The sequence below is a fragment of the Schistocerca cancellata genome, chromosome 4, assembly GCF_023864275.1.
Source record: "Schistocerca cancellata isolate TAMUIC-IGC-003103 chromosome 4, iqSchCanc2.1, whole genome shotgun sequence".
Lineage (NCBI taxonomy): Eukaryota > Metazoa > Arthropoda > Insecta > Orthoptera > Acrididae > Schistocerca > Schistocerca cancellata.
Window position 1 is genome coordinate 212760199 of NC_064629.1, and position 26874 is coordinate 212787072.

Here is a 26874-nt window from a genome sequence, read left to right on the forward strand (position 1 = left end):
TTATTAGCAGACTAGAAGACCTTATGAAAAAAGAGCCATATTACCTGCATAATAATATTAGGTTTTGTTCGCTACATATCTAACAAAACCAGTTCATTAACGCAGACAATAACAAACTCGAGTGGAATGCAGTACCCATACTGTTTGACATCCCGAATAAACCACCTCAACTGACGATGAAGAGGAAACTACCACAAAGATTCGACAATTCATTTAAAGCTGTAAAAGAGTCCTATGACACAGAAGCAGCCAGTTCAACTGTCCATGTATCAGTGCCAGATTCGTGTGAATCGTCAACACAGACCTGCTTTGACGATGAAGTATTTAGATTGCAGTTATTCGTGTCTTACAAAAGCGTAATGTTTGGTATGTATTTCATTAACTTCTGTTGTTAGTCACTTAATTTTCCTTGCTTCTTTCATATGATAACATTATTTTGTTAGCACCTTGTTCACTGACATTGTTTGAAAATTATTGAAATATTTGGTTTTGCTTGAAATGTAGTTATTCAGCTCATTATAATGTTTTCAACATAGTTCTCCCACTATTTGGCAGTTGCTTGTCCCACTTAGAATAATATAAATATGAAGGTAGTACTTGTGGCAGCAGGCGACAATGACAAACATAGTAGCCCCACAGAACGATAAATGAGCTTATGTGTGAATCTGTGTGTTTATATTCTTTTGATATCAACGTGGTAAGCTGCAAATCTATCCAATGTCACAAGTGTTTCTTCAGGAATGTGTGGTAGCTTGCCACTCGATTAATGGTTTTTGTCCATACTTGCGCTTATTTTAGAATCATTTTAAAAACATATATGCCTTCTGATACTACGCAGATCCTTGGAGGCAAGAAAATAACTCAAATATTTCGTAAATTACGCAGGAAATGGATTCAAAACGAACATTATGCTTACGACACGTGTGACGTTCAACTTCCTCGCCGCTTGGAGCGCTAGTGTCGTTCCATCTGTCAGACGGTAACAACAGGGAGTGTCCTGACAGTTGTGTTACACTGTGGGAATACTAAGAAAACCAGTGTTGTTCGGTATAAACCCGCACTTTAGGTTAGTGTATGTCAGTTTAGTTGTATGGATCAAATGTATGTTTTTTTCAATATGACTTGTAAAATATGCATCATATACATACTTTAGATCTGTTGAATTTGTCGGCGGAGAGTCGTTGTTTCCCTAATCGCTACGTACGTGTACAGGGGTGAAGTAGTTATCTGGAACGCTAAGAAACTTCTGCTGACTGCTAAGTTTGGAGCATCTTTCATATTATCTTTGGTTTAGCGAAGGGAGCACGTGTGTTTACAAGTGAAGTGTGTAATAGCAGACACTGATGTTTACGTTGTGATGTGCGTAGTAAGATACTGCTCGTAAGGTGCTGTATGTCGTGTATTATTCGCTGTGTGACAAAAATTTACCCAAATTTTTGTGTAAAATGGATTTTAATGACAGCATTTCGATAAATGTTGGAAGTTTTTCTTCTGATGTCGACAACATATCGAAGGTAATGACGTAAAAGTTTCTTTTCAGATTCATTTCTAAATATTGTTCGTTATATTACGAACATGAGTCACATGCTGACATTATTGTAATTTTCCACGACGAAAGCTGTTCCTGCGTAGAATTTTACCGCAACTGGATTCCGTTAATTATTTTCAGGTTGGAAAGACACGTTTAACAGTACCTTCTGCGGTTTCCAACAAAGGTATGGTAAAGAAAGCTGTTAAGCACAAGAGAGAATTTTCCAAAGTTGAAGGTTTCGATAGGGAAACTGTTAGTGATACACACCAGGATGAACAAGAATCTGCACATATTCAGTCTGAGAGATCTACCAGTTCCATACCTCATGCCACAGAAGGTTTTAAGAGAAAGAAATCTAATGAAGCCAAGAATAGAGATGACTTTCATGAGAAGGACACAAAAGAAAGCCAATTTCGAGCAAGGATGTTGGAGAAAGAGCCCACAGAACCAGTGAAGGAAATTTTATTTTCTACAGACGAATTTAAAGCGTTGCCTATTCATCCTTTTACTGTAAGTTTTCTGCTGAGGTTTGTAGCAACCATGTTTGTAAATGACCTTAATTGATTGTAATATGAATTTGTCATTTTTAGGTTTCTAACTTGAACCAAAATATGAATATAAATAAGTTAACAATGGTTCAGAAGATGACAATACCAACCATATTATCAGGTGTGGATGTTTTAGTTAGATCACAGACAGGTAGTGGCAAAACTTTAGCATATGCTGTGCCTATAATTGAAGCTTTGCAAAAAATAAGACCAAAGCTGTCACGAAAGGATGGCGTCCATGCCCTCATTATCGTGCCAACCAGGGAATTGGCTCTACAGACTTATGAAGTATTCGTCAAACTTCTTAAAGTAAGTAAATATGTGACACTTATTCACTCACATACGTGTTATATGTTATTAATGTGCACACTTGTGGTTCTACTTGTGCTTTCTTGTTTGCTTTGGGTTTATTATCATTAAATAAGAACTGTTTTAATAAAACTGTTATTTTTTATTGGACAGCCATTCACATGGATAGTACCCGGATGCCTGATGGGTGGCGAAAAGCGGAAATCGGAGAAAGCACGACTAAGAAAAGGAATAACTATATTGGTGGGCACACCTGGGCGACTTTTAGATCATGCTAACAAAACTCGTGCCCTGAGGTTTGATCGTACTTCATGGCTGGTTGTAGATGAAGCAGACAGACTGTTTGAACTGGGCTATGAACGTGACATTAATGCGTGAGTGACTGATCAGTCTTGAAATTGTTTTACTTTTGATTACATGTTGCTACACCAGTTGCTGAGTTTAGTGTATCTCTTCAGTAATCCATAACTCAAAAATAACATTTATTGGACTATGAAAATTGTGTAGCTGATGTGTAACTCAGATTTCAGGGACAGGAAACATAGACCTACTCACTGAGTGATATTCCTACCTCATGACAGATTAATCATGAGGTCGTTCATTAGACCTGTAATGCTATGTGAAAATGTGAAATGGCTGTGTTTTGTGCTTTGTGGAAACTTTGTCATTATCACTGCTGACTTGCACTTGATTAATGTACTTTTTTTTTTATTTCTTCATGTAAGTTTTCTCTTTTCTCCTTCTGATGGTTCACACTTTGAATTGATAACCTTCTCCTGTTCCATTCTCTTATCTGTCATTTTAATGTGCCTTTTTGTGAATTTAACTTTGTTTTTTGTAATGGTGTCAGTTTGTTTGTTTCCTTGTCTTCTTCGATTTTGATGGAGTAGACTATATGTCTGTTCTTTCTGATATCCAGTCTCTGTAGTCACCTGCAATTATGAAGCATTGGACATTCATTTGTTTATTCACACATCCACAATAACCATTTTGTTTATCTACTTGTTCTCTTGCTTTTTATTACTTTTCCTGATGTGCTGCTGCTTTACCAGTAAACAGTATTGCCACATTTGTTTACCAATTTTTTTATGTAATCTAACAAGTTTCCATTCAACAGTTTAACATCTCACCTTCTGCTGCTTCTATTCACAGAGGTTTTCTTTTGGCATATCTGTACATTTTATCTTTGAGGTATGTATAAACCACCACCACAAATCCTTCAAGAAAATGCTTTAATTTTCATTACCGGTTGTGTTAGTCAAATATTGTCATGCGACCTGTAGTGTAATTGAACAGATGCACATTCAGGATATACTCTTATAAAATAAACATTTAAGATTTTTTCACATTAGAGTATTCGTAAGTGCCAGGGACCGTTTGGAGTACTTTGACATATATCAAAACAGTTTCAGTGGCATCCAATTCTATACCACGGCGATGAAATTTTATAGTATATTAAAGCTTTGTGCTAAATCCACTGGCAAATGTGGAGCTGTAGTCTTTCACATACCAGATATATGCAAAGCTTCCAGTTTGAATCGTGGACTAGCACACCAGAATCACTCAGAAAGTTTCACAACAAATTTGGTTTGTGTGTTTTACACTTCCTCTGTCCTCATGACAAGCTTTATTGCATGTCATGATACCATCATCAAACTTACTTAAATGTTCAACACACTATAGGCCCCACTCTTTACTGCATTCCAGCATTAGGCATTCATTATTTTGTTGTTTTTAGGCTAAATGTTTATTTTGTACTGTTTATTAATTTTTCTCTTACTTTTGTGTGTGTTCGCTTAATTATCATTGGCTGCAACAAATTTCTCATATTTCCTATGGTTTTATTTTCCTGCACAGAGCTTTCCATGATCTATGCTTTCTTCCATTTCATTGAAAGTGGCTTCAGCTCTTATCATCTAATAGTGTGGGATTGTCTCAGGAAATTCTGCATGTTTGTGAAAAATGTATTTCCATATAAATGTAATTGATTGTTTGTTTGTAAATAAAACTGCTTTTACTTGCTGAGCTGTAATTTATTTCTCCCAGGAGCATTTCACTTTTTTACTCTAAGGCATCCTCAGTGGGATAGTTTATTGGCATCTGCGTTTCCTCTCATCTGGAGGATACACATAATGAACTCATGATATTTATATCTTTAAAAGCAGTTTTCGAACAAATATCTATAACTGGCAGCAAAAGAGTAATAGTGCACCACGAAAATAAGAGTAAACATGGTGAACAGTGTGAACAAAAAGTTTGGAGTGTAAAAATATGCTTATGTTTTGGAAATGTAGTTTGACCTCCAGACCAGATGAGAGGAAATACAGATGCAAGCAAACATCCCACTTAAGATGCTTTAGAGAAAAAAACGCAAAATGCGTCTGGGAGAAATAAATTACAGTGCAGCAGGAAAATGTGGTTTTATTTACAAAACAAGTATTTCTGCGCTTACTGTGGAGGATGGCCATGCAAACAAACTTGTAATGGATTGTTATTGTCAGTAACTGATGAAATGCATCAAAGCTTCTATTTCATATCACCCATTTTAAGCTGCAGCATCTCTGTCATAAAAGAAGTGTACACAGTAGGTCTCCTTAACACAGTTTTGATTTTCACAGGTGGTTATAAGTATCTGCTGTCTTAAATAACTGGAGTGTAATTTGGCTCAGATTGCAGCTAGGTGTTCTGTGATTTGCTACTTACATGACAGTTGTTGCTGAAAGGTGTAAGCTCTGTTCAATCACAGATACTGTGATTAACATGGTGCATCTTCTAGGAATAACACATATCCAGCTCAGCATACAAAGAAGAGAGTTGACTTTGCATGGCCCAGGAAAGAAATCTAATGACTGTTCTTTTATCTAGGAGAAGAAATCATCACACTTTCTCAACAAAACATACAGAACACACCTTCAATTAAGCATTTTTTGAAAAATCTGTCCCATGTAATTAAACCTGTCAGCTCTTCTGGCAACAGTTATGTACATTAACTCTTACTGTGTCCTAGCTGTGACAGAAGTATTTTTTCCCAGTGGAAATTTGAGATACACAATTGTGAATGTTAACCTTTTCATCATGTGCAAGTACTGCCAACTTAATAATCAGGCATAAGAGATCATACTGAATAGGTGAAGACACACACAATATAATTTTCTTCTTGCTAAAAGAGGGCAAGGGGGGGGGGGGAGGAGGAGGCCATTAAAATACATTGACGAAAATAGAATCACAGCCTCAAAAAATAATTAATGTAGAGTTGGGCATCATTATGAAGACATTTGCAAGTCAGTGTAGCAATGTGCAAAAGCTTATGACCAACAAAATACATGGATTTGGTTGTTTCACTATATTTCTGTATAACTGAATATTGTTATTGTTATTTTGAATGGTAATTATTGAATGGTCATTTTACTGTTTATTACAATAGAAAATATTTTGTAATTAATGATTTAAGTCCAAAAAATGAATCAAAGTGTAAAAAGGATGTTTTGAAAAAGGGTACATATTTTTGAATAAATCTTGCATCTGTAAATCATTTAAAAATCACTGAAAAGCATTAACACATAACTAAAAAAATTTCCTTCCTCCAGAAAAGATTCAGGTCTAAAAAAAAGAGTTAAATGACAGAGGAAATGAAGCCCCACTTGAAAGGTCTAATTGAAAGAGGGCAACAGAAACAGGATTGGAAACTAATGAAACTGGCACATATCAACATAGTGTAAACATTTGACCCAGACATACATTCTGCGAAAGGATGACCAATCTGACACACACATACCTTCAATGAAGTTAAAATATGTGTTCCAGAGGGAATATGAACATGTTTTTATAGAAATTAAGCACATGATAACAAGAAGAAGAAAGAAAGCAGCAGACTTCAACCCAAGAGAGATGAGAGAGTTGAAGAAATGATACATTATTAGAACGAACTGTTAAAAGAAAACTGCAGAAGACAGAATAGCCAAACCCATACACAGACAATTCAGTTCGCGCAAGGCTATAACCAATGTGTTGAATAAAGGGACACCGTAATAATCATACTGAACAGGTGAAGACAACCACAGTTTTCTTCTTTCTAAAAGATGAGGATGGGCTGTTAATATACAGTGATGGAAAAAAAATTGCGACGCCAAAAAATATTAATGAAGAGTAATGGAATTTCAGGGATACATTTGTGTAGGTAGCATATTTAAGTGATTAAAATGGCACAGTGACAGGTTAATGTAAGTGCAAGATAAGCCATTGCATTATTAGCCAATGTAACGACCAGAACGTTAAATGCAAACATGCATGCATTGTGTTCTGCAGATGCAGGATTTCAGTTTGTGGGATGCCTGTTGCACTTGGTTGGTCAATACAGGGACAGTTAATGCTGGTTGTGGATGATGATGGAGTTGTCGTTCAGTGATGTTTGATATGTGCTCGATTGGAGACAGATCTGCAGATTGAAGAGGTCAAGGCAACATGTCAACATTCTGTAGAGCCTGTTGGTTTACAACAGCGGTATGTGGGTGAGAGTTATCATGTTGGAAAACACCCACAGGAATGCTGTGCGTGAATGGCAGAACAACAGGTTGAATCACCAGACTGACATACATATTTGCTTTGGGATAGCCACAAGAGTGCTCCCAATCTCATTGAAACCACCCTTGTTTGTTCTACCAACTCCTCAGTTGGCTGCATAGGGCTTCATTGGATTCAGAAGTTTGCCTACACGTTAAAATAGTCAAACTAATACCATTGATAAATAATTCAGGTGCCTCACACAATTGACAGTATTTCATCATTACTTTCGTATATTCATAAGATCTCAGTATATCAGTATCAGGGCTGTACAAAAATTACACATCCTGTCTCCTTGCATTTTAGTTTTTTCCCGGTTCTCATGTACAATTAGTGAGTCGTGAAAGTGAGATTGCTACCTTGGCAATTTTATATTTTTTTGTTGATTTTGGTGGAATGAAGACTACTTGGTTAGCAAATTAATCACAAAGCCACTTCTGTCCTTTTGGTTTCATACAGTAGTTGACATATTTTTCCTAAACATAAAATTGTGAATAACAGATGGAATTAAAACGTTGAAGCAGTGACCTTATTTAATTAAAACTGTGTTCACATGCTGTTCAAATTGTGCACTCTGTATGATCATAGTCACCTATCTTGGGCATATTGACTTTGACAATTTTAATTTGTAGTTTCCTTTAACTATAGCCCTTCAGTTGTGCATAGGTACAGCCATAGAGGTACCACATGTTATCTTGGAAGAAAGGTATTCCACACTATTTCCACGTGTTGTGCCAGCTGGTCTGTGGATATCGCCAGTAATGCAGACTGTACCAGATGCTGTCCGATCATGTGTCACATGTGCTTTATGGAGCAGAAATAGTGTCCATGCTGGCCAGGGAGTTAACAAATGTATCAAGGAGCAATTTGAGGAGCATGACATTAGTGTGCACCTGCATTGTCTTGCTGGAGGAGCACATCTCCCTGATGTAAGAGATAATGAAAGAACAGGTGTACTAATGCTACAAATGTATCCTTCACTGTTCAGGCTTCCTTCAACAGGCACCACAGGTTGTAAAGCCATTATCAGCTATGGCCCCTTGTATCACAATGAACATATTTGTTTGAGCTTATTGACACTTTCATTCCTCACTCTATCAGTGCACATATAAATATGGTGTTTTCTTCACCATGTTGTTTCATATTTCCATTTTCTGGTAGGGTATTGTAAAATATCATCATTTCATTCACTGTGCACACCAAAATGAAACTTTAATTTTCTGTCAGCAAATAAGAATTCCTGTAATTATTATTAAAATTTTATTTCCCTTACATGTCACATGAAAATTAGAGAGATCATCCATTCTGTTAAACATTATTAGTTGCAGCATTTTGCCCTCCCTCTATTTCAGTTTGGTAAAATATTCCTGCGGCTGCAAAAATTATCATTTAAATAATATTACTACTTTATAATTTTGTAGATAAGAAATGAAGTGAGTGATAGAAATCCCAGGTTTCATTTCTTATACAACAATGTTAAATATTTTATGTACTGTGATCTGTTTTGTGTTCTAGACATTTTCAGTCATTCTGGGAAGTAGGCCTATCTTTAATGTTGAATGTAAGCAAATGTGTGGAAGACAAAGAGAAACACACATAGGGGATTAATAATGTTTTAGCATTAGAGTAGTCATGTAAGCCTAATAACAATGACTTTTGTTGATGCCATCAGTTTAGACCAGGATATGCAGAAACTAGTGGGTATATGATTTATTTATAGGCCACAAGATGAGACATTTGTCTTTGGATTGGAGATCATAATGTGTTGCTTCAGTTTGAGACATAATCCTTTGTCATTTAGTAGTTTTTGTTAGTTATAGAAAAGTTTGATAAGAAATGTGGCTAGGTATGGTTTACAGAATAACTAATAGAAATATAAACATTTATGGAACAGAGGTTATATATGCTGACTGGTGCTACAGAAGTTAACCGGCTTACTTGAAGATTGACGCTGTGCATAGGAAAGGGCTAGGCACACAGGGTGCTGAAAGTTTTGTCTGTAACCATTGCTGCCTTTGATTTATGGGGCTAGCAGAATGTGTTGCAATTCAAAAGTACCTTGGAATTTTGTAACAACTGTATTTATTGTGTTTAAAGCTTATGGTTGTGTCAATATGCACATACTGTTATATGTTTGAATGTAGTCTATCACTGTGATGGTAGGTTCTGGAACTAATGTTAATTGACATTGTCATATTTAAACAGATCTTTAAAAAAAATAAATTGCACTAGCTCATGTAAAGATCTACATGTGATGTATTTCATCTTTAGGATACTGTGCACATGAATTCTAAATGGAATGATTTTTACAGCTTGCTGCAGTTGTTGGATGATCACCGGAAAGAATATGAATTGTGTTACGGTGCTGGATATGGTAGCATTCTTCGTCAGAGTGTACTCCTCTCTGCAACACTTACACCAGCTGTTAAAAATCTTTCTAATCTTGCTCTAAGAGATCCGACATACATTGAGACTGCTGAAGAAGGTGGAACGGAAGTAAAGAAGGATACAGATATCACCCTGCCTTCAACTTTATCTCAGTACTTTATGATGACACCAGCAAAACTTCGCCTTGTCAGTCTCATTGCATTCATTGTCTGCAAATGTCAGGCAAGTCTTCTTGTATAAGATTTTCTCTTTACATAGTTTGTAAGTAGCCTCCATGGTTTATGAATTCCGTTCACTATGTGTACTGTTACAAGTTGTAGAACTCTAACTCAAGTTGCATGTTTTTATTTTGATTTGCACATATCTCAACTTGGCGAATGGTTGTTAAAAATAACTGTGATACCAATTTTATTTCTGTATTTGATTTACTCAATAGTGACAGTCCTAAACATTTTGACAAATAAGATTTTATTCTTCATTGGCTTTTAAATTTTTTATTCAAGAGACATGATATTTGTTTTTGTACATAAAGAAAAATAGGTATTTTGACCATATTTATGATGTGTGTTTGCTCAGTTGCTTCTGGGCATAAAAACACAGCTTGAAAGCTTTTGGCTGCAGTTCCAAGTTGTATTAACTCATTTGCCTATTTTTCTGTCATGTAATTAATTAATTAATCTATTTTGGGACTACATAGGAAAGTAGATTGTTGCAAGTCACATGTTGTCATATGTCAGTTAAATTTCTGGGAGAAATCTGTTGAACCTTCAAACTAGAATGTAAAATTTTGTTGTACCAGGCCTTTCAATGAAATATCTCACTAATTGTTTATTTGAATTCAAATACAGTAATTTACAAGGTAGGCACTTAGTATCTGTTATCAATAAAACCTGAACATTTATATCTGGTAGGACATTGTACTCTTTGGCTTTCTCATTTTCTTTCTACTGACTATTATCTTTTATCTTCTGTTTAGCATAGCCTTGCTTAATGTCACTACCCCCCCCCCCCCCCCCTCCCGACTTCAACTTTGGGTTCTTGATTGGAACTTTCATCCATTGGAACAGTGGAAATTAGTCTTACTTCTATTTATTTATATCAACTTTATTGTTCTGTTATGTTTCATGATATGACTTTGCTTGTTTATTTAAGTTTAAAAAAATTTGTTTCTGTGTATAGGACTCAAAAAGTTGTTAATTATGTATATTGGTCTATAAACGTGTCAAATTAAAGTCAAAACATGAGTTTTGGGGTACCATGAGCAACACTCTCATTGTAATGAGATAAAATTTGACTTCTAGTCTGTGCTCTATAGGCTTTTATTCAGAAAAGATTGTGCTACCATGGGTAGCACTACAGGGGTAGTTAAATGTCTTTTTATTAGTTTGTATAGAACCAGAATAAAGCTTTCACTTGGCAGTACAGTGTACAGTGATATGAAATTTTCCCTAGCCTTAATCTTTGGCTCAAGGAACCAGTGATATTGACTAAACTATGCAGATTCAGTTCACAACCCAAACTGGAGTTATGGTCTGCTATTAACAACTGTAGAGTTTGGCTAGGAGAAGAAGACTTGGTTGCAGATTGAAATTGAGGGCATGTTGTGAGTTGTGTACAGGTAGCTCACTTGGTAAGAGGACAGTCCTTCAAATGAAAGGGACACTGTTTGATTGCAGATTGGCTCATATACATAATCTGTGCTTGAGAACTTTCTGTAGATGCCACATATTTCTGCCAAAGCTCAGCTGTGTTACACTGTCTTAATTTATTACAATACTACCTACTTCTTCCAAGGAGAGAGTTAGTCATTCACGAGCCATAAAAATTATTCTCTGCCATATTCTTTCTTCAAGGAATCTCTGCTCTTGAAATGTTTAGCCTTAAAGCTAGAGACTAAGACTCAGCTCATGACTCAATAGATACTGCTCCATGTACATATTCAGGTTTACATTTACATTAAATTTAAAAATGTGGAGTTATGTAAGTGTGTGGTACACTTTGCAAACCCTCATTTTATTAGTGCAAGTTGCTATCATCCCATTGAAACTGTAACTGGCAGAATATTTAAACTAATGTAGTAAATGAAAGAAACATAATTATTAAATCAAGTAATATGTCAAATAGATTGATATGTGACACTAATGTAAAATGGGTTCTTATGTCTGCCTATTTTGACCAAATTTGTTTGAATCAGAACTTGCTCAATTCAGTTGCTTTCTTGAACACAAATCAGTGTTTGTGCCATTGTATGAGATTATGATATCTGAGAGGAATCTGGAGAACTGTATCATACTACTGGAAATATTTCTTAGTTGTGTCTGGCTTGATAATGATTTTGCTGGTGATTCACTTTAGTTGCACTGAAAAATGATGACTAAGTGACTTACATCCTCCAATTCCTCGCAGTCTAATGTATATCATGCTGCTGTTCTTTGTTTGTTGAAAGAAGGCTAATCACTGGACTGAATGTTCTGTCTTGTGCCAACAGCATTTCCAGAAAAGATGGGGAGATAATACACCCATAATTTAAGTCATTGACAGATAGTATGAAAATAATTTTGCTGGTGTATATTATTGATTTTTCTTATTTTTGTAGCATTATTTAATCTGAATAAATATGTTCTCTTGCAGTTCAGCGAAGAAAGGAAGATCATAGTGTTCTGTGGAACACAAGATATGGTGGACTTCCATACAGACATATTCTCAGTAGTTCTGAATGATACTTCAGCTGCCATTGGTAATATCTCATCTGAGGATGACATATCAGATGAAGAGAGTGAATCAAACTCATTGAAGAAAAAGAAGAAACTTAAAACACCGCTTGTTATCAAACAAGATTATGAAGAAGGAGCCCTTGCAGATATTGACGTTTTCCGGCTACATGGACATATGTCTCAGCAGGTATGTGCCCTTTATGTAATGTAAAAGAAGAGCACTGTGTGATACCAATTATAATATTTTTTTTTTAAAACATTGATTTGTTACAGGAAAGAACAGAAGTTTTCAAAACATTTAGGAGTGCCTCGCGTGGTGTGCTTTTCTGCACAGTGAGTACATACAGTTCTCTAATTCATTCCAGTGTTATTCCTGTTCTGTTATTTTGATTTAGTCATTTGAGATAAACTACTGAGCTTGAGGTTTAAGTTTGTTAAAAACTGTTATACACAATATGCCTGAGTATTTTGCTCAATATGAGCTGATAATTAGTCTAGGAGTCTTTCGTGTATTATAGTATGAGCATAAAATATAGGTGTTATTGTCTTCTGTGCCAAGTTATATTACTGCCATTTTTACAAATTACAGTTTATTTTCAAGTGGAAAAATGCACTTCCTTTGTTTTCGGAAATTTTCCCATTTAAAATATCAGAACACAACATGCACTTACTGTTATGCATGGTTGTGTGAATCTTCCTGTGAGCAAAATAGGGACTTCCATATAATTGGCTTGTGAAAGTATTTGTTGTGTTCCATTAACCAACATTTACTGCAGCCATTGCTGTAGGTTCAATGAAAACACTGTGGATAATTGTTTATCAGTGGGGAAATTTGTATTTTTAAAGTGTTTGTTTGCTGTCACTTTTTGTTTTATTTGAGACTGTGGATCTGTGTTTATCTGTTGTTCTTGCAGCATTGAGTTGGATCACTACTTCTCATCTACAATGCTTTCCAGTTTTCTAGATCTCTATCATTTTAATATTAGAATGGTAGATGGTGGGGTGGTTAATAAGAAAAGCAGCTGTGCTGTTGGTTGGAGTACTAGCCTATTAGTGGGAATGGTAAAAAAAAAAAAAAATGCTCCTGTTCAGTGGCTCTGCCTGTAATTATAAACACAGAAACTTCTAGTGGCATGCAAAACTTAAGGGTTAAAGTAACTTTCACATGATATATCACTGCCAAGTAACATAACTCGATGAAACTTGGACCATAGATAGAAACAACTGCTACGGTATAGTACAGAAAAGAACTGGAAGAAATAGAAATGACACTTTTATTTAAAGACAATAATTACACTGAGGTTGCCACAGTTCATGATAGTCCCTTGACTTTATAAATGATGAGACATCATTCTTAATAGGATATGTGAACACCAGAGATGGCAATGCATGCTGTGCAGCGTGCTCCCGTGCCGACCACGAGGTTGGTAAGCTGTTTTTTGTGATGGGACATCCCATTTTTCCATCAGCATGGTTGGCAACTGCTGGACTGTTGTTTTTGCATGTGTATTTGCTCCAGTATGTCTCCCCAATGCATCCCACATGCACCCATTGGGATTTAAATTTGGGTAGCGAGCAGGCCAGCCCGTTTGCCGAATATCCTCTCAGTCCAAGAGCTGCTCCACCTGAGCGCATTGTCATCCATAAAAATGAAGTCGGGGCTGAATGCACCCCTGAAACAATGCACTTGGGGAAGGAGTACAGTGTCACAATAACGCTGACCAGTGAGTGTACCTTATTCATAGATTTGGAGGTAAGAACACGCATGCAGCATTATGCCTCCCTACACCTTGAACACCTGGACCACCAAGACAATCATGTTTGACAATGCTGGATGTACCCTCACATAGTGAGGAATTACACATAATGCACCCAGGAGCAGTCTCATACATGCTCGTTTTGGTGAGCCAAGTGTTATGGTGAGGGTAGGCGTAGCATTTCATGGGCATATAGACATCCAAATCTTTGAACACGGTACACTCACTGGTCACTATTATTGTGACACTGTCCTACTTCCCCATGTACATCTTTTCAGGAGACAACTGCATCGAACAGCATGAGTGGAGGAACACTTACAGTGTGAGTATATTCCGTGAATGGGCTAGGCTGTTCGTTCCCCCAACTTAAATACCATCAAGCATGTGTGAGATGCACTGGGTAAACATATAGCAGAGCATCAATATACACCGACGAAGGCCCAGCAGTCGTCGAGCAAGCTGGTGGATGAATGGAATTCCCTACCACAAGAACTCTTTACTGGGTCACATGACCAGCATGGGAGCATGTTGCAAAGTGTGCATTGCTGTCTGTGATGATCACACACCTTATTAAGAGCCATGACCCATTGTTTGTAATGTCCAGGGGACCATCATGAATTGAAGTCACTTCAGTGTCATTATTGTCTTTGAATAAAAGTATCATTTCTGTTCATCTGTTCTAGGTCAGTGCTGGTAGTCATACACATTTCTTCTGCACCCTTGTACTCCAGCATAGTATCATCAGGGATTTAAACTGAATTAAAAAAAGTGTTAGTCAAGAAATACTTGGATATCAGACAATTAATTAATTATCAGGCATAATTCGTTCTGTGGTATTATCTTCAGCTGTTGGAAGGTAGTTTGCCATCGCCTTAATCATTTTAATACTTCTGGTGGCAATTTTGGGAAACCATATATTGTAATATTGACTCTGATAAATGGGTGTCCTTTGTCACTGCTGCTATTTCAGTATGAATTTGTTTGCTTTACATGAGGTTTTCTGGGTACTGCTCTTTGGCATTGTTGCCTGTTGTCTTCATCTTCCAAAGGTGACTGGCTGTCTGTCACTGTGTTGGGAATAGGAGGTTGTTCATATTTTCTATGTAGAATGCTAGTCGCCTCATGTTCTTGTCCCTCACGTGTGATGCTTACAAGGGAAAAGCTAAAATCAGGCAAGATAAATGGTGATGAATGCCATATTAATTAAATTGTGAATCAGAAACAAATAATTTCACACACATGAGCTCGAGCTTTACTTGAGCCTCAAGGTCATTGCCAATTTGACTGAAGACCTTTCTGTCAGCAAAACTGCTTGTCACTCCACCATTAGACTGACAAGTATCAATTATTACTCATCATGTTAGTGTTGCCCATCATTAAAGTGGGTGTATATTAAATGTTTATGCCAATGCTGCTCTCAGTAATAACAACTTGGGTCAGATCTTATAATTTATATTTATTACCTGTATCCACATGCTTATTGTGAAGACTTTTGAAATATTTTGGATGTATTAGAGAGAGGAGTAAATATCTTGGTCTGCTACGGAGATGTCATTGGTATTGGAGATTTTTAAGGTGTGTGTTTTTAGTGCATGTTGCAGAACAAGGTAAGTAAAGAGTCAGCTTTGTCTGCTGAATAATTTTGAGTATATGAATTTTTAAAGTAAGTTTGTCATGTTTGAATGAAACAGATAAAGTGGAGTACAGTGCTGAATAACATTTATGGGTTTGGGCATTTAGTTTCCAATGGAAATTCTTGTATAAGTTTGATTAAGGCTTGTAAGAAGTTTTCTCAGTCATTATCAGATTTTAAGAAGCAGGCTTAAAAATTAAAATGTTGCTGTGCTTCTCTTAAAGGCGATCCCAATTACAAAGCAGCATCCACAAGGGAAAATATTAAGATACGCTGTCCAGTCAGATTAATGTGACCATCTGTTGGAAGTCTGAATAACCACTTTTTGCATCACGGACCACTGCGAGACGTGCAGGAAGGGCTTCAGTGAGGTCCTGGAAGGTACCGGCAGGGGTGTGAAGCCATGCTGGCTCCAGTGCCATGGCTAGCTGCACTACACTAATAGCCTGGCAGAGGTGATCCCACAGATCCTCATGTGGATTTAAATCTAGGAAGTTTGGTCGCCAGGGTGCTCTTTGAACCATGCATGTACACTCTGAGCTGTATGACACCTTGCATTGTCCTGCTAGTAGATGTCCTCTTGCCAAGGGCAAATTGCATGTAGGGGTGTGCGTGGTCCTCAAGGATAGAGACATACTTGTGTTGATGCACTGTGCCTTCCAGAATGACTAGATAGCCCAGGGAATGCCACAAAAACGTTTCCCAGACCATAACACGTCCTCCTGATGGCAGGGTGTTTGGTTTCAAATGTTCCATGCCGTACATGCCAACGGCCATCTATCCAATGGAGTATAAGGCATGATTTATCTGGGAAGGCCACCTGTCACCACTCACTGGACGTCCAGTTGCAGTATTGGTGTGCAAATTCCACCTTTAATCAATGATGAATAGCAGTCACCATGGGTGCATGAACCAAGCACTTATTGCGGAGGCCCACACGCAGCAATGTTTTCTGAGTGGTCATTAAGGAGACGCAGTCAGTAGCCCCTGTGGTTCACCCGGGTGGTCAGTTGCACATCTATTTGTTGCATACATCTCCACAGCTGTTGTTTACCCCCGTCATCTATGGCTTATGCTACACCACTTTTGCCATGTTGCTCATTTTGTATAGCGCTGTTTTGCCATTCACGGAGTACTTGAACCTCAGTAGCATCCTGGCAGTTTACCGACTTAACTGTTTTGGAAATGCTTACACCCTTGGCCTGAAAGGTATTGATAATGCCCCTTTGGACATCATATAAATCAGTCTGATTCTGCATTAGGACAGTGACTGCACTCCAGAATGAAATTTTCACTGTGCAGCGGAGTGTGCACTGATATGAAACTTCCTGGCAGATTAAAACTGTGTGCCAGACTGAGACTCGAACTTGGGACCTTTGCCTTTCACGGGCAAGTACTTTTAATGACTGCACTGTTTTTCACGTCCCTCTGGAACATGTCATACACCCTCCACTGCTAATGCTGCCATGTGCTGTCTATGAGTGATTATTGTATGTTGACATCGGACATACACTGATCAGCCAGAACATTATGTCCATCTTTGCCACTGGTAACAGAGGCAATGCATTGTGACATGGAAGCAGTGAGGCCTTGGTAGGTCACTGCAGGGAGCTGACATTACATGGGCACGCAGAAATCACCTAATTCCCGTAAACTCCAGGAAGGGGATCGATGAGCTCTGATGTCACCTTCAGTCACATCCCAGACATGTTTGGTCGGGTTCAGATCTGACAAGTTGGGAGCCAGCACACCAACTGGAACTTGCCACTTTGTGAAGTGGCGCATTATCTTGTTGAAAAATACCACTGCCATCAGGAAACATGATTATCACCATGTAGGGGTGTACGTCGTCTGCAAACAGTGTACAGTACTCCTTCACTCTCATGGTGTCATGTGTGAGCTGCAATGGACCCAGGGATGCTCATGTGAATGTTCCCGAGAGCATAATGGAGCTACTACCAGATTGCCTCCATGTCGCAGTACAGGCGTCAAGGAGCTGTTCCCCTGGAAGATGATGGATTCACGCCCTCCCATCAGCATGATGAAGAAGGTATCGGGATTCATCAGACCGTGCTGTGCTTTGCCACTGCGCCGATGTCCAGTGCTCATGGCCACGTGCCCATTTAAGTCATGGTTGCCAATTTTGTGGTATTAACATTGGTATGTGCATGGGTTGTCAGTTGTGGAGGCCCATCATTAGGATTGTTCAGTACACTCTGTGTTTAGACACACTTGTACTCTGCCCAGCATTAAAGTCTGATGTTAGTTCCACCACAGTACGCTGCCTTATCTGTTTTACCAGTCTGTCCTGCCTAAGACATCTGACATGTGTAATGAGAGGTGGCCACCCAACCCCACAACATCTGGATGTGGTTTCAGCCTGTGTTGAAGACATTCACCACAGCATTCCTCGAATACCCAACAAATTGTGCAGTTTCTGAAATGCTCCTGCTTAGCCTCCGTGCCATCACAATCTGCCCTTGGTCAAACTCAGATAGATCACACATCTTCCACACTCTATACCCAGACAGCATGCTTACTGAAACTAAATGAACCATGTGTGTGTCTGACTAATGGTCATTCCTTGCCAGGGGATGCTGCTATCACCTGGATGGGTTTATATCGATAGCAGACTGGTGGCTGATCGCTGTAGACAGTTGTCACATTAATTTTATTGAACTGTGTTGTATACAGTATGGTTTTGAACAATCAGTAGTGAAATGGAAGCTTTGTGCAAAATGGGAGCCATTTCGTGTTGAACATTAATCAAATGCAATGTGAAAACAAATTTCTCCACTCCATTGAAACATTCCTTTCATCCATGTCTCAGAGCTCCTGTGGCTTTGGCTGAAGACACACACGTGACCTGAATCCATGCACTCTTGGCGACATGTGGTGTGCAACACAAATTATGGGATGTAATGCTTCACATGTTTAATTGGAATATTGGCAGCCTGGATTAATTCTCTGCTTTGTTGCAGTAACTGTTGTTCTTAATAAGGGTAGCCAACCAACTTACAGGATTAAACTTCTCACCAACTCCAAAGTCAATAATTGAAGGCCCTGTACCTAGAGAACTAGTTTGAGGAAAGATTTCGAGATCGGACCACTAGATTGGAAAATGTTTACCACAAACAGTTCAGTACACTGCCTCGAAAAGGCTGCTACTAGCAATTCTTGCTGATAAACCCACTATGAAAACATCACTTCTGGTTTGAAGGCACACAACTTCATGAACTCCCAAATTGCTTATGAAATTATTAACATTTATGTTTTGCAGACAGTCACGAACAAGAAGTAATCATTCATTGACCATTACATTCTTCCCCGTATAGTGCTTCTGTAAGATGTTTCTTTCATGACAGGACATTAAGGAATTCTTCTGGCACGTGAAGAGGAAATTACTCACCTTCAAAATCAGCCTGGTCTGCTCCACTTGCCACGATTTCGGAGAATTAGGGCATGGTTATCCTATCATCTTTAGACCAAACAAAAACCTCTTCCCTCTGTGTCTGGAAACTAATCTAGGCAAATACAATAGCAAACAGGGCTAGCATATGGGGGTGGCCAGGAAATGATACTGCCACAAGAAATTGTCTTGTAGGTCACAAATGGGAAATATGTCGAGCCAACAGGGACATGTGTTGTTGAACGAACTATCAGTGACACATTTTTGGATGGGTTGTTGCAGGCATCACAAGCAGTTACAGATTGTGGAAGATCAGAGCTCCAGGTTAATGAAGTTGTTACAAAAAGCACACATAACAAAGTTTGCTTTGGGCTGTTGTTTGCCTTTGAAGACATTGTCCCACCATCATCAGCGAGTTCGAGTTGTCAATCTAGGTGCTCTGTTGAACTTTAAAGCTTTTGTTGAATGCGGAAAGCTAGTCAGTCTCGCAGAAGAATGCGTTACAGGTGGCCAAAGAGAACTTTGGATCACCAGTTGTCATGAGCAGGAACAACTCATCTTTAAAGGTATATGCATAGGAACAGCCAGACCAGTACATAATGGGCAGCTCAGTGCATCTGGACGTTCAGAGTCTCCTTGATTATCTTCTGTGGTGCTTGTGAAAAAGATGGATGGCACTAGGTGTTTCTGCGTCGACTACTTATGACAACAAAATCATGAAAAAAGATGTCTATCCATTGTCATGCATTGATGACACCCTAGGCTACTTGTACTAGTTAACGTCGTTGGCTGCATCGGATTTCTCTGGGATAGAAAAGACGGGAATTGGTCGTTCAGTCTCGTGATATCAACTGGCAAGGGACCGCACATACTCGTCATCACCGATTCCATCCCAAATTAATGGTGTATGCAGGGCCAGGCCATAACTGAAACTGACAGAAGTGGGAGCTCCAGATGACCAAGCGTTTGGGAAAAAAATAGTATTTTTGGCGCCGGTCGGACGATATATGACCCAATTATGTTAGCGTACTTTCCAGGCAGCGAATGGCGTAGTGGAAAGAATACAGAACGGTAATCCGAGATTCGCGGGGTGGATTCCCTATGCGGACAGTCTTTTTCATTTTCAGTTTTTACGGTCACTTACGCTGCAAATAATTCCGAAAGGCTCATGATATTGTATTTCTCAATATGGTCATAAATTGCTTGGAAGCATAAGGGAAATTTGGGGTGGCAAATAAATTTCCAAAGAGTAATTTTGCTTACGGCGTCCGTCCAGGAGGACTCTGGAAATAAATTTTCAAGAGGGGATTGAAATTAAAGCCTACAGGACCTCATATTACATTAGTTTCATTTTGAACTTCGAGCAGCGTTACACGTGGTTTGATGCAAACTGTGCAATGAGAGCCGGCCGTGGTGGCCGAGCGGTTCTAGGCGCTACAGTCTGGAACCGCGCGACCGCTACGGTCGCAGGTTCGAATCCTGGCTCGGGCATGGGTGTGTGTGATGACCTTAGGTTAGTTAGGTTTAAGTAGTTCTAAGTTCTAGGGGACTGATGATCTCAGAAGTTAAGTCCCATAGTGCTCAGAACCATTTGAACCATTTTTGTGCAATGAGAGGGAACCTTTGATGAAAATAAACCGTGTTTGTTTTTCTGCAGAAACTTTGAAATAACTATGTAGTTGTAAAAACGCACCGTTTATAACGTGTGCAAGATGCCGAGAAAACGACTGCTTCTCTTGTTTTAGGAGGATTATAACACCAGGTCGTGGAAATCATCAACTGTAGAATAACAAAATTATCACCACCGGCAATGGAGGGTGAAGCTTTGACAATGCCAGCCACTCGTGCTGGCGAAACGTCGGAAAAATCACTAGATGAACGTCGGCCGAAGAACCCGAGACAGAAGCCAATAGGCAGTTTGTCAAATTATCTAATGTTGTACGTGAGCGTATCGTGTACACTTTACAATCGTTTCCGGGAAATTTATTTGAGGAGGCCTCGTGGATGCTGTAACTGCAGTCCTTTCTTGGAAATCTATTTGTTGTCCCAAATTTTCCTTCGCATTTTCTTTTCGTACCTTTTATGAAAATATGATTAAGTAGAATATATTGAGCAAAATGTCGGATTGTTTGCAGTGTGAGCAACGTAGAAACTGAAAAAAGGTTTCTGGTTAGAGATTGGCACCATCCGCTGCCTGGAATCCACGTCAACGAAAGTGGCCCATGCCGCACGTGCTCCACGCCAAAAGTGTTATTTGTTTTCTAAACGCTTGGCCATCTGGGGCTCTAACTTCTGTCACGCGCATTTCTGGCCAAGTTGTAGGCATGTCATTAAATTAGGGCGAATCGATGATAAATAGGCGCGGTCCCTAGTGAGGAGCTATTTAAGTATGTAGCTAATTTGATATGCAAATTCAAAGGCTTGCAATACACTACTGAAAAGTCGACAATAAATTAAAAAATTTCTACGTTTTTCAGTAGTAGTGTTACGGTCGTAAAGAGTAGTGTCACATTATAGCTATTCCTGTATTGTCTCGGTATTGGAAATTTTCGGTTTCTAGCCGCAATTCGGGATTGCGTCAGGTCGTTCTTCTCGCACAATCTCGCGCGTGTTATTTAAGAAGATGGTGAAATGATAGTGGATCAGTACGAGCTTCCAGCGCACATCTTACGATAGTTTACGGACTAGAGAGAGAGAAGATTAAAACCGGCACTTGGATGGTACTTAAGTTGTTTATGCGCTGTTAATCGACCGTAAGTGTAGATGACCCTTGAAAGTGGATACCATAAATTTTAGGAAACTCACACGCTGACCAAAGTGCTCAGCTGACGTGTCGTATTATTCAAAATACGTCATGCTATGTTTTACGTAAACCTTTCAATAGCAATTACTAGAACCGATAAATCTGCAGTTCTTGTATTTGCTTTTTATAAGGGACGATCAAAAAGATTCAGTTTGAGCGTGTTGCTGCATCGTATATGCAACGTAGCGCGACGCCACTGCCGGCATATAACACCAGTATGTACCGGGTTAATAATGTTGATAGAGAGGTAAAAATTGACACACATGCTTGGAATGACATGGGGTTTTATTAGAACCAAAAAAATACAAAAGTTCAAAAAATGTCCGACAGATGGCGCTTCATCTGATCAGAATAGCAATAATTAGCATAACAAATTAAAACAAAGCAAAGATGATGTTCTTTACAGGAAATGCTCAATATGTCCACCATCATTCCTCAACAATGGCTGTAGTCGAGGAATAATGTTGCGAACAGCACTGTAAAGCATGTCCAGAGTTATGGTGAGGCATTAGCGTCGGATGTTGTCTCTCAGCATCCCTAGAGATGTCGGTCAAGCATGACGAAAGTGGCGGCTGAGCACACGATCATCACCAAACAACGCTCGCAAGAGCTTTCATGCGTCTATCAATATGGGGTGGAGCGCCATCCTGCATTAACATCGTACGTCCCAGCAGGTGTTTATCAGCCAGGCTGGGGATGACGCGATTCTGTAATATATTGGCGTACCTCTCACCCGTCACGGTAGCAGTTACAAAACCAGAATCACGCATTTTCTCGAAGAAAAAAGGCCCGATAACGGTAGACGTGGTAAATCCAACCATACCGTGACTTTCTAGTCGTGGAATGGAGTTTCCACGACAGTTCTAGGATTTTCGGTAGCCCAAATTCTGCAGTTGTGGGCTTTGACAGACCCTCGAAGCGTGAAATGAGCTTCGTCGGTCCACAACACGTTACTCAACCAATCGTCATCTTCCGCCGTCTTTTGAAACGCCCACACCGCAGTAGCCCTCCGCTTCACTAAATCGCCAGGTAACAGTTCATGATGCCGATGTATATTGTATGGATAGCACCGGAGGGTACGCCTCAGTGCCAAGCAAACAGTAGTGTATGGAATGCCGGTGCGACGTGCGACTGCACGAGCACTGACTTCCCCGTGCATAGACGAACCCGCTAGTCTCCATTTCTTCCTGAACTATCTCAGCAGCATTACGCCTTGTGCTCGGCGGCCACTACGGGGTCTATCGTCTAAACAACCCGTGGCTTCGAACTTCGAAATCATTCTCGCCACAGCTGCATTTGTCAACGTTCCTTTACCCGTTCGAATCCCCTTCCTATGGCGATAGGATCGTAACGCTGAACTAGCACATTCCCCACTCTGATAATACAGCTTCACCAAAAGTGCCTTTTCAGGTAACGTCTACATGCTGCGACTGCTGGCGCATCTGATTCTCTCTCTTTTTTTTTTTTTTTCCTTTATTGTAATTTAAACACCTATACAGGTGGGCTGGCAGCAGCATGGTTCGCTGCTCTTCAGCCGTTAGTTGAACAATAAACAGGATAGAGAGGCGATATACAAAAAAGACGGCGGGCAAAAACATGGAGATACAAAAAAAACAAGAGACAAGAAGCCGTTCACGTTGGACGAAAAAACACTAACACTTGGAAACATGGCGCACAAAACACGGAGAACGGCGACGGCACATGTGAACAGTTGAGTCGGGACTGTACGAAACACAGAACGATGCACACACACTAAACACTGGTGGCGATGGTCTCCGGCGCGCGAATGTTCACTGAGCGTGTACGAGTCCGGGGACCTGCCAAGAGGGGGGGTGGAGGAGGAGGAAGGGGAGATGGGAGAGGGGAGAGCAGAGATGCCACGGGCAAAGGAGAGAGGGGGAGGGAGGAAGGGGGAGGGGAAGGGGGAGGGGAAGCCCGGAGGAGAGGGTAGGAGGGAGGGGGAAAGGAAAGAGAAGGGAAGGGAAAGGGGGGGAGGGAGGGTGCCGAAAGGAAAGGACACAGGAGGGGGGGGGAAGGATCAAAGTTGATAGGAGGGGTAGATGCAGGGGAGGAGGACATCATCAGGGAGGGGGAGCTGGCGGAAGCCACCTTGGGAGAGGGTATGGAGGGTGGAGAGATGGAGACCAGGTGGGACATGGGAGTACAGGCGCGGCAGCGGGCGGGGGTGGGAGAGGATCGGGGAGACGAGCGGGTGAGGAGGATCGAGTTTACGGGAGGTGTATAGGATTCGTATCCTTTCGAGGAAGAGGAGGAGGTGGGGGAAGGGGATAAGGTCATACAGGATCCGCGTGGGGGAAGGGAGACGGATGCGATAGGCAAGGCGGAGAGCATGGCGTTCAAGGATTTGGAGGGATGTATAAAAGGAAGGGGGGGCGGAGATCCAGGCGGGATGGGCGTAACAGAGGATAGGGCGGATGAGGGACTTATAGGTGTGGAGGATGGTGGAGGGGTCCAGACCCCACGTTCGGCCGGAAAGGAGCTTGAGGAGACGGAGTCGGGAACGTGCCTTGGCTTGGATTGTCTGGAGATGGGGAGTCCAGGAGAGGCGACGGTCGAGGGTGACGCCAAGGTACTTAAGGGTGGGGGTGAGAGCGATGGGACGGCCATAAACGGTGAGATAGAAATCAAGGAGGCGGAAGGAGGGAGTGGTTCTGATTCTCTCTCTCATTACAGCTCCTTTTATACACGATTGTCATGCGCAGTCACTGACGTTTTGCTGTCCAGCGCCATCTGTCGGACATTTTGTGAACTTTGTTTTTTTTGTTCTAATAAAACCCCTTGTCATTCCAAGCATGTGCGTTAATTTTTACCTCTGTATCTACATTATTCCGTGGTTTATTAAGCTTTCAAATTTATACTGACTTTTTGATCACCCGGTATGTACGGGATTAGTGTGGCATTCGTGTTTCTTCCGATGTGCGTGCTTTAAATGCGGAAACGTGAACTATGGCGACATTATTACCAAATGCATCCAAACACCACCAGCTTGCTGTGGTAAACACCAGTTAACATCCATCGTATAATGAACGATGTGTATAAGGCAGCATGTGTGTTGAAAACCACGTTTGTGGAATGGTGCGCGACAAGGGGTGCTGCTGCTCCATGATAACGCACGTCCCAGTATCACAGATGTCGTAACGCAGAAGTTACGCCAACTCAAGTGGGAGACACTCGACCTCGTAGTCCTGATCTCTCCCCATGCGATTATTACGCCTTCGGCCCCTTGAAACAAGCGTTGAAAGGTCAACTGTTCATGTCGGACGAGGATGTGCAGCAGACAGCTATGGAATTTTTCACGCAGCAATACACGGAAATGTTCAACCTGGTGCGTCGGTGGATGCTTAAGGCGATTTTGCGTGATTGGCATACCGAGTGTGGACTGTAGTGCCTTCGAACAGAAAGTTTTTGATCGCCCCTTATACTTTTGGCGTGAATGCTTTTATTTGTTTAAGCACTCCGTCTTCAGGCCACGAGTGGCCTACCGGGACCATCCGACCGCAATGTCATCCTCAGTGGAGGATGCGGTTAGGAGGGGCGTTGGGTCAGCACACCGCTGTCCCGGTAGTTAAAATGGTATTCTTGACCGAAGCCGCTACCATTCGGTCGAGTAACTCCTCAATTGGCATCCAGAGGCTGATTGCACCCCGAAAAATGGCAACAGCGCATGGCGGCCTGGATGGTCACCCATCCAAGTGCCGACCACGCCTTTTATTTATTTGAGGACGACCATTTCTTATGGTTTTTTATACCTACCGTAACGTCGACTGTGCATCGGCGTCTCAACGTTTATGGATCTAAAGCTTGAAACCAATCGACATGGCACAGTTGTTTAATAAGGAATGGATTTCACATCCTGGCATAACAACCTTTTTTCTCTTTTGTTGTAGGTGTTATCTACAAAATTACTTACGGCAAATGGTGGGAATGCTCCTGTGAAAAGGACCCTGACCGATTGATTTCCCTATCCTGGACAATTCTAGCTTGTGATTTGTCTCAAGTGACCTCGTTGTCGACGACACGTTAATCCAAAAGACACGTTATTCAAAAAGACTCATCCGATTTGACGCGTCCATATTTCTGAAACTGACAAACATATACAATGAATTTTGTTTGTTGATGAACGGGAAACTCAAAAAAAAATTTTCATACGTTTTCATAGCTGTTCAGCATGCCTCCCCTTGAGATTCAAGGCATATGTCAGTGCGGTATTCAAGTTGTTCCCTCACTGCAGCGAGCATGTCTTGTTACAGCTTCCACAGCTGCTGTTATGCGATGTCTCAGTTCATTCAGTATTGTTGGTAACGGGGGCACACAAACAGTCTTTTATACCCCCCCCCCCCCCGCCCCCAACAAGAAATAATCACATTGAGTCAGGTTCGGTGACCTTGGAGGCAGTAACGTAACGCTGAATCATTTCGTCCAGTGTGACCGATCCATCGTTCAGTAATCCTTTGATTTAAGAGTTCCCGCACTTCTAGATGGCACATGACTCGCATTCGGGAGGACGACGGTTCAATCCCGCGTCCGGCCGTCCTGATTTAGGTTTTCCGTGATTTCCCTAAATCGCTCCAGGCAAATGCTGGGATGGTTCCTTTGAAAGGGCACGGCCGACTTCCTACCCTAATCTGATGAGACCGATGACCTCGCTGTCTGGTCTCCTTCCCCAAACAACCCAACTTCTAGATGGCAGTGAGGCGGTGCCACAATCAGTTGCTAAATGAAGTCGTTCTTAACAGCCTCCAACTGTAGGAAAAGAAAATATCAAGCTTATCGAGATGTGTGCTTCCTGTAACAATGTTCTCGGCAAAGAAAAATGGACCATACACCTTTTCCCGTGAAACTGCACGAAACTCATTAAATTTTGGAGAGTCCCTCTCATGTTGTACAACTTCATATGGTTGTTCCGTACCCCAGATTCTAACCTTATGACGGTTCACCTTTCCATTTAAATGGAATGTTGCTTTATCAGTAGGCACTAAGCGTGGAAGAAAACTGGCGTTTTCCATCTTGCCAAGAACGAAATTACAGAACTCCACACGTTGTTGTTTGTCACCTTCACAAAGAGCTTGCAGTAGCTGAATTTTGTATTGTTTCGTGTGTAACACACGCTAGACGGACATCGGGGGCATGGTGAGATGTCGAGCTGCATGGCGAACGAATTTCTGCGGGCTCCTTGTGAAACTATGGTGGATGCGTTTGAC

The 26874-nt window shown here is 40.6% G+C and overlaps 1 protein-coding gene across 1 annotated transcript in view; it reads left to right on the forward strand.

Annotated features, from left to right (window-relative positions):
• The first annotated feature begins 1008 nt into the window (after window positions 1–1008).
• The window catches only part of LOC126183848 (probable ATP-dependent RNA helicase DDX31), a 262254-nt gene continuing 236388 nt past the window's right edge, over window positions 1009–26874 (forward strand). The window contains exons 1-7 of the mRNA XM_049926135.1: window positions 1009–1514; window positions 1670–2041; window positions 2122–2388; window positions 2542–2762; window positions 9261–9558; window positions 11968–12237; window positions 12324–12383. Coding sequence (XP_049782092.1) covers window positions 1446–1514; window positions 1670–2041; window positions 2122–2388; window positions 2542–2762; window positions 9261–9558; window positions 11968–12237; window positions 12324–12383 — 1557 coding nt within the window. The 5' untranslated portion in view covers window positions 1009–1445. The remainder of the gene's footprint in view (window positions 1515–1669; window positions 2042–2121; window positions 2389–2541; window positions 2763–9260; window positions 9559–11967; window positions 12238–12323; window positions 12384–26874) is intronic.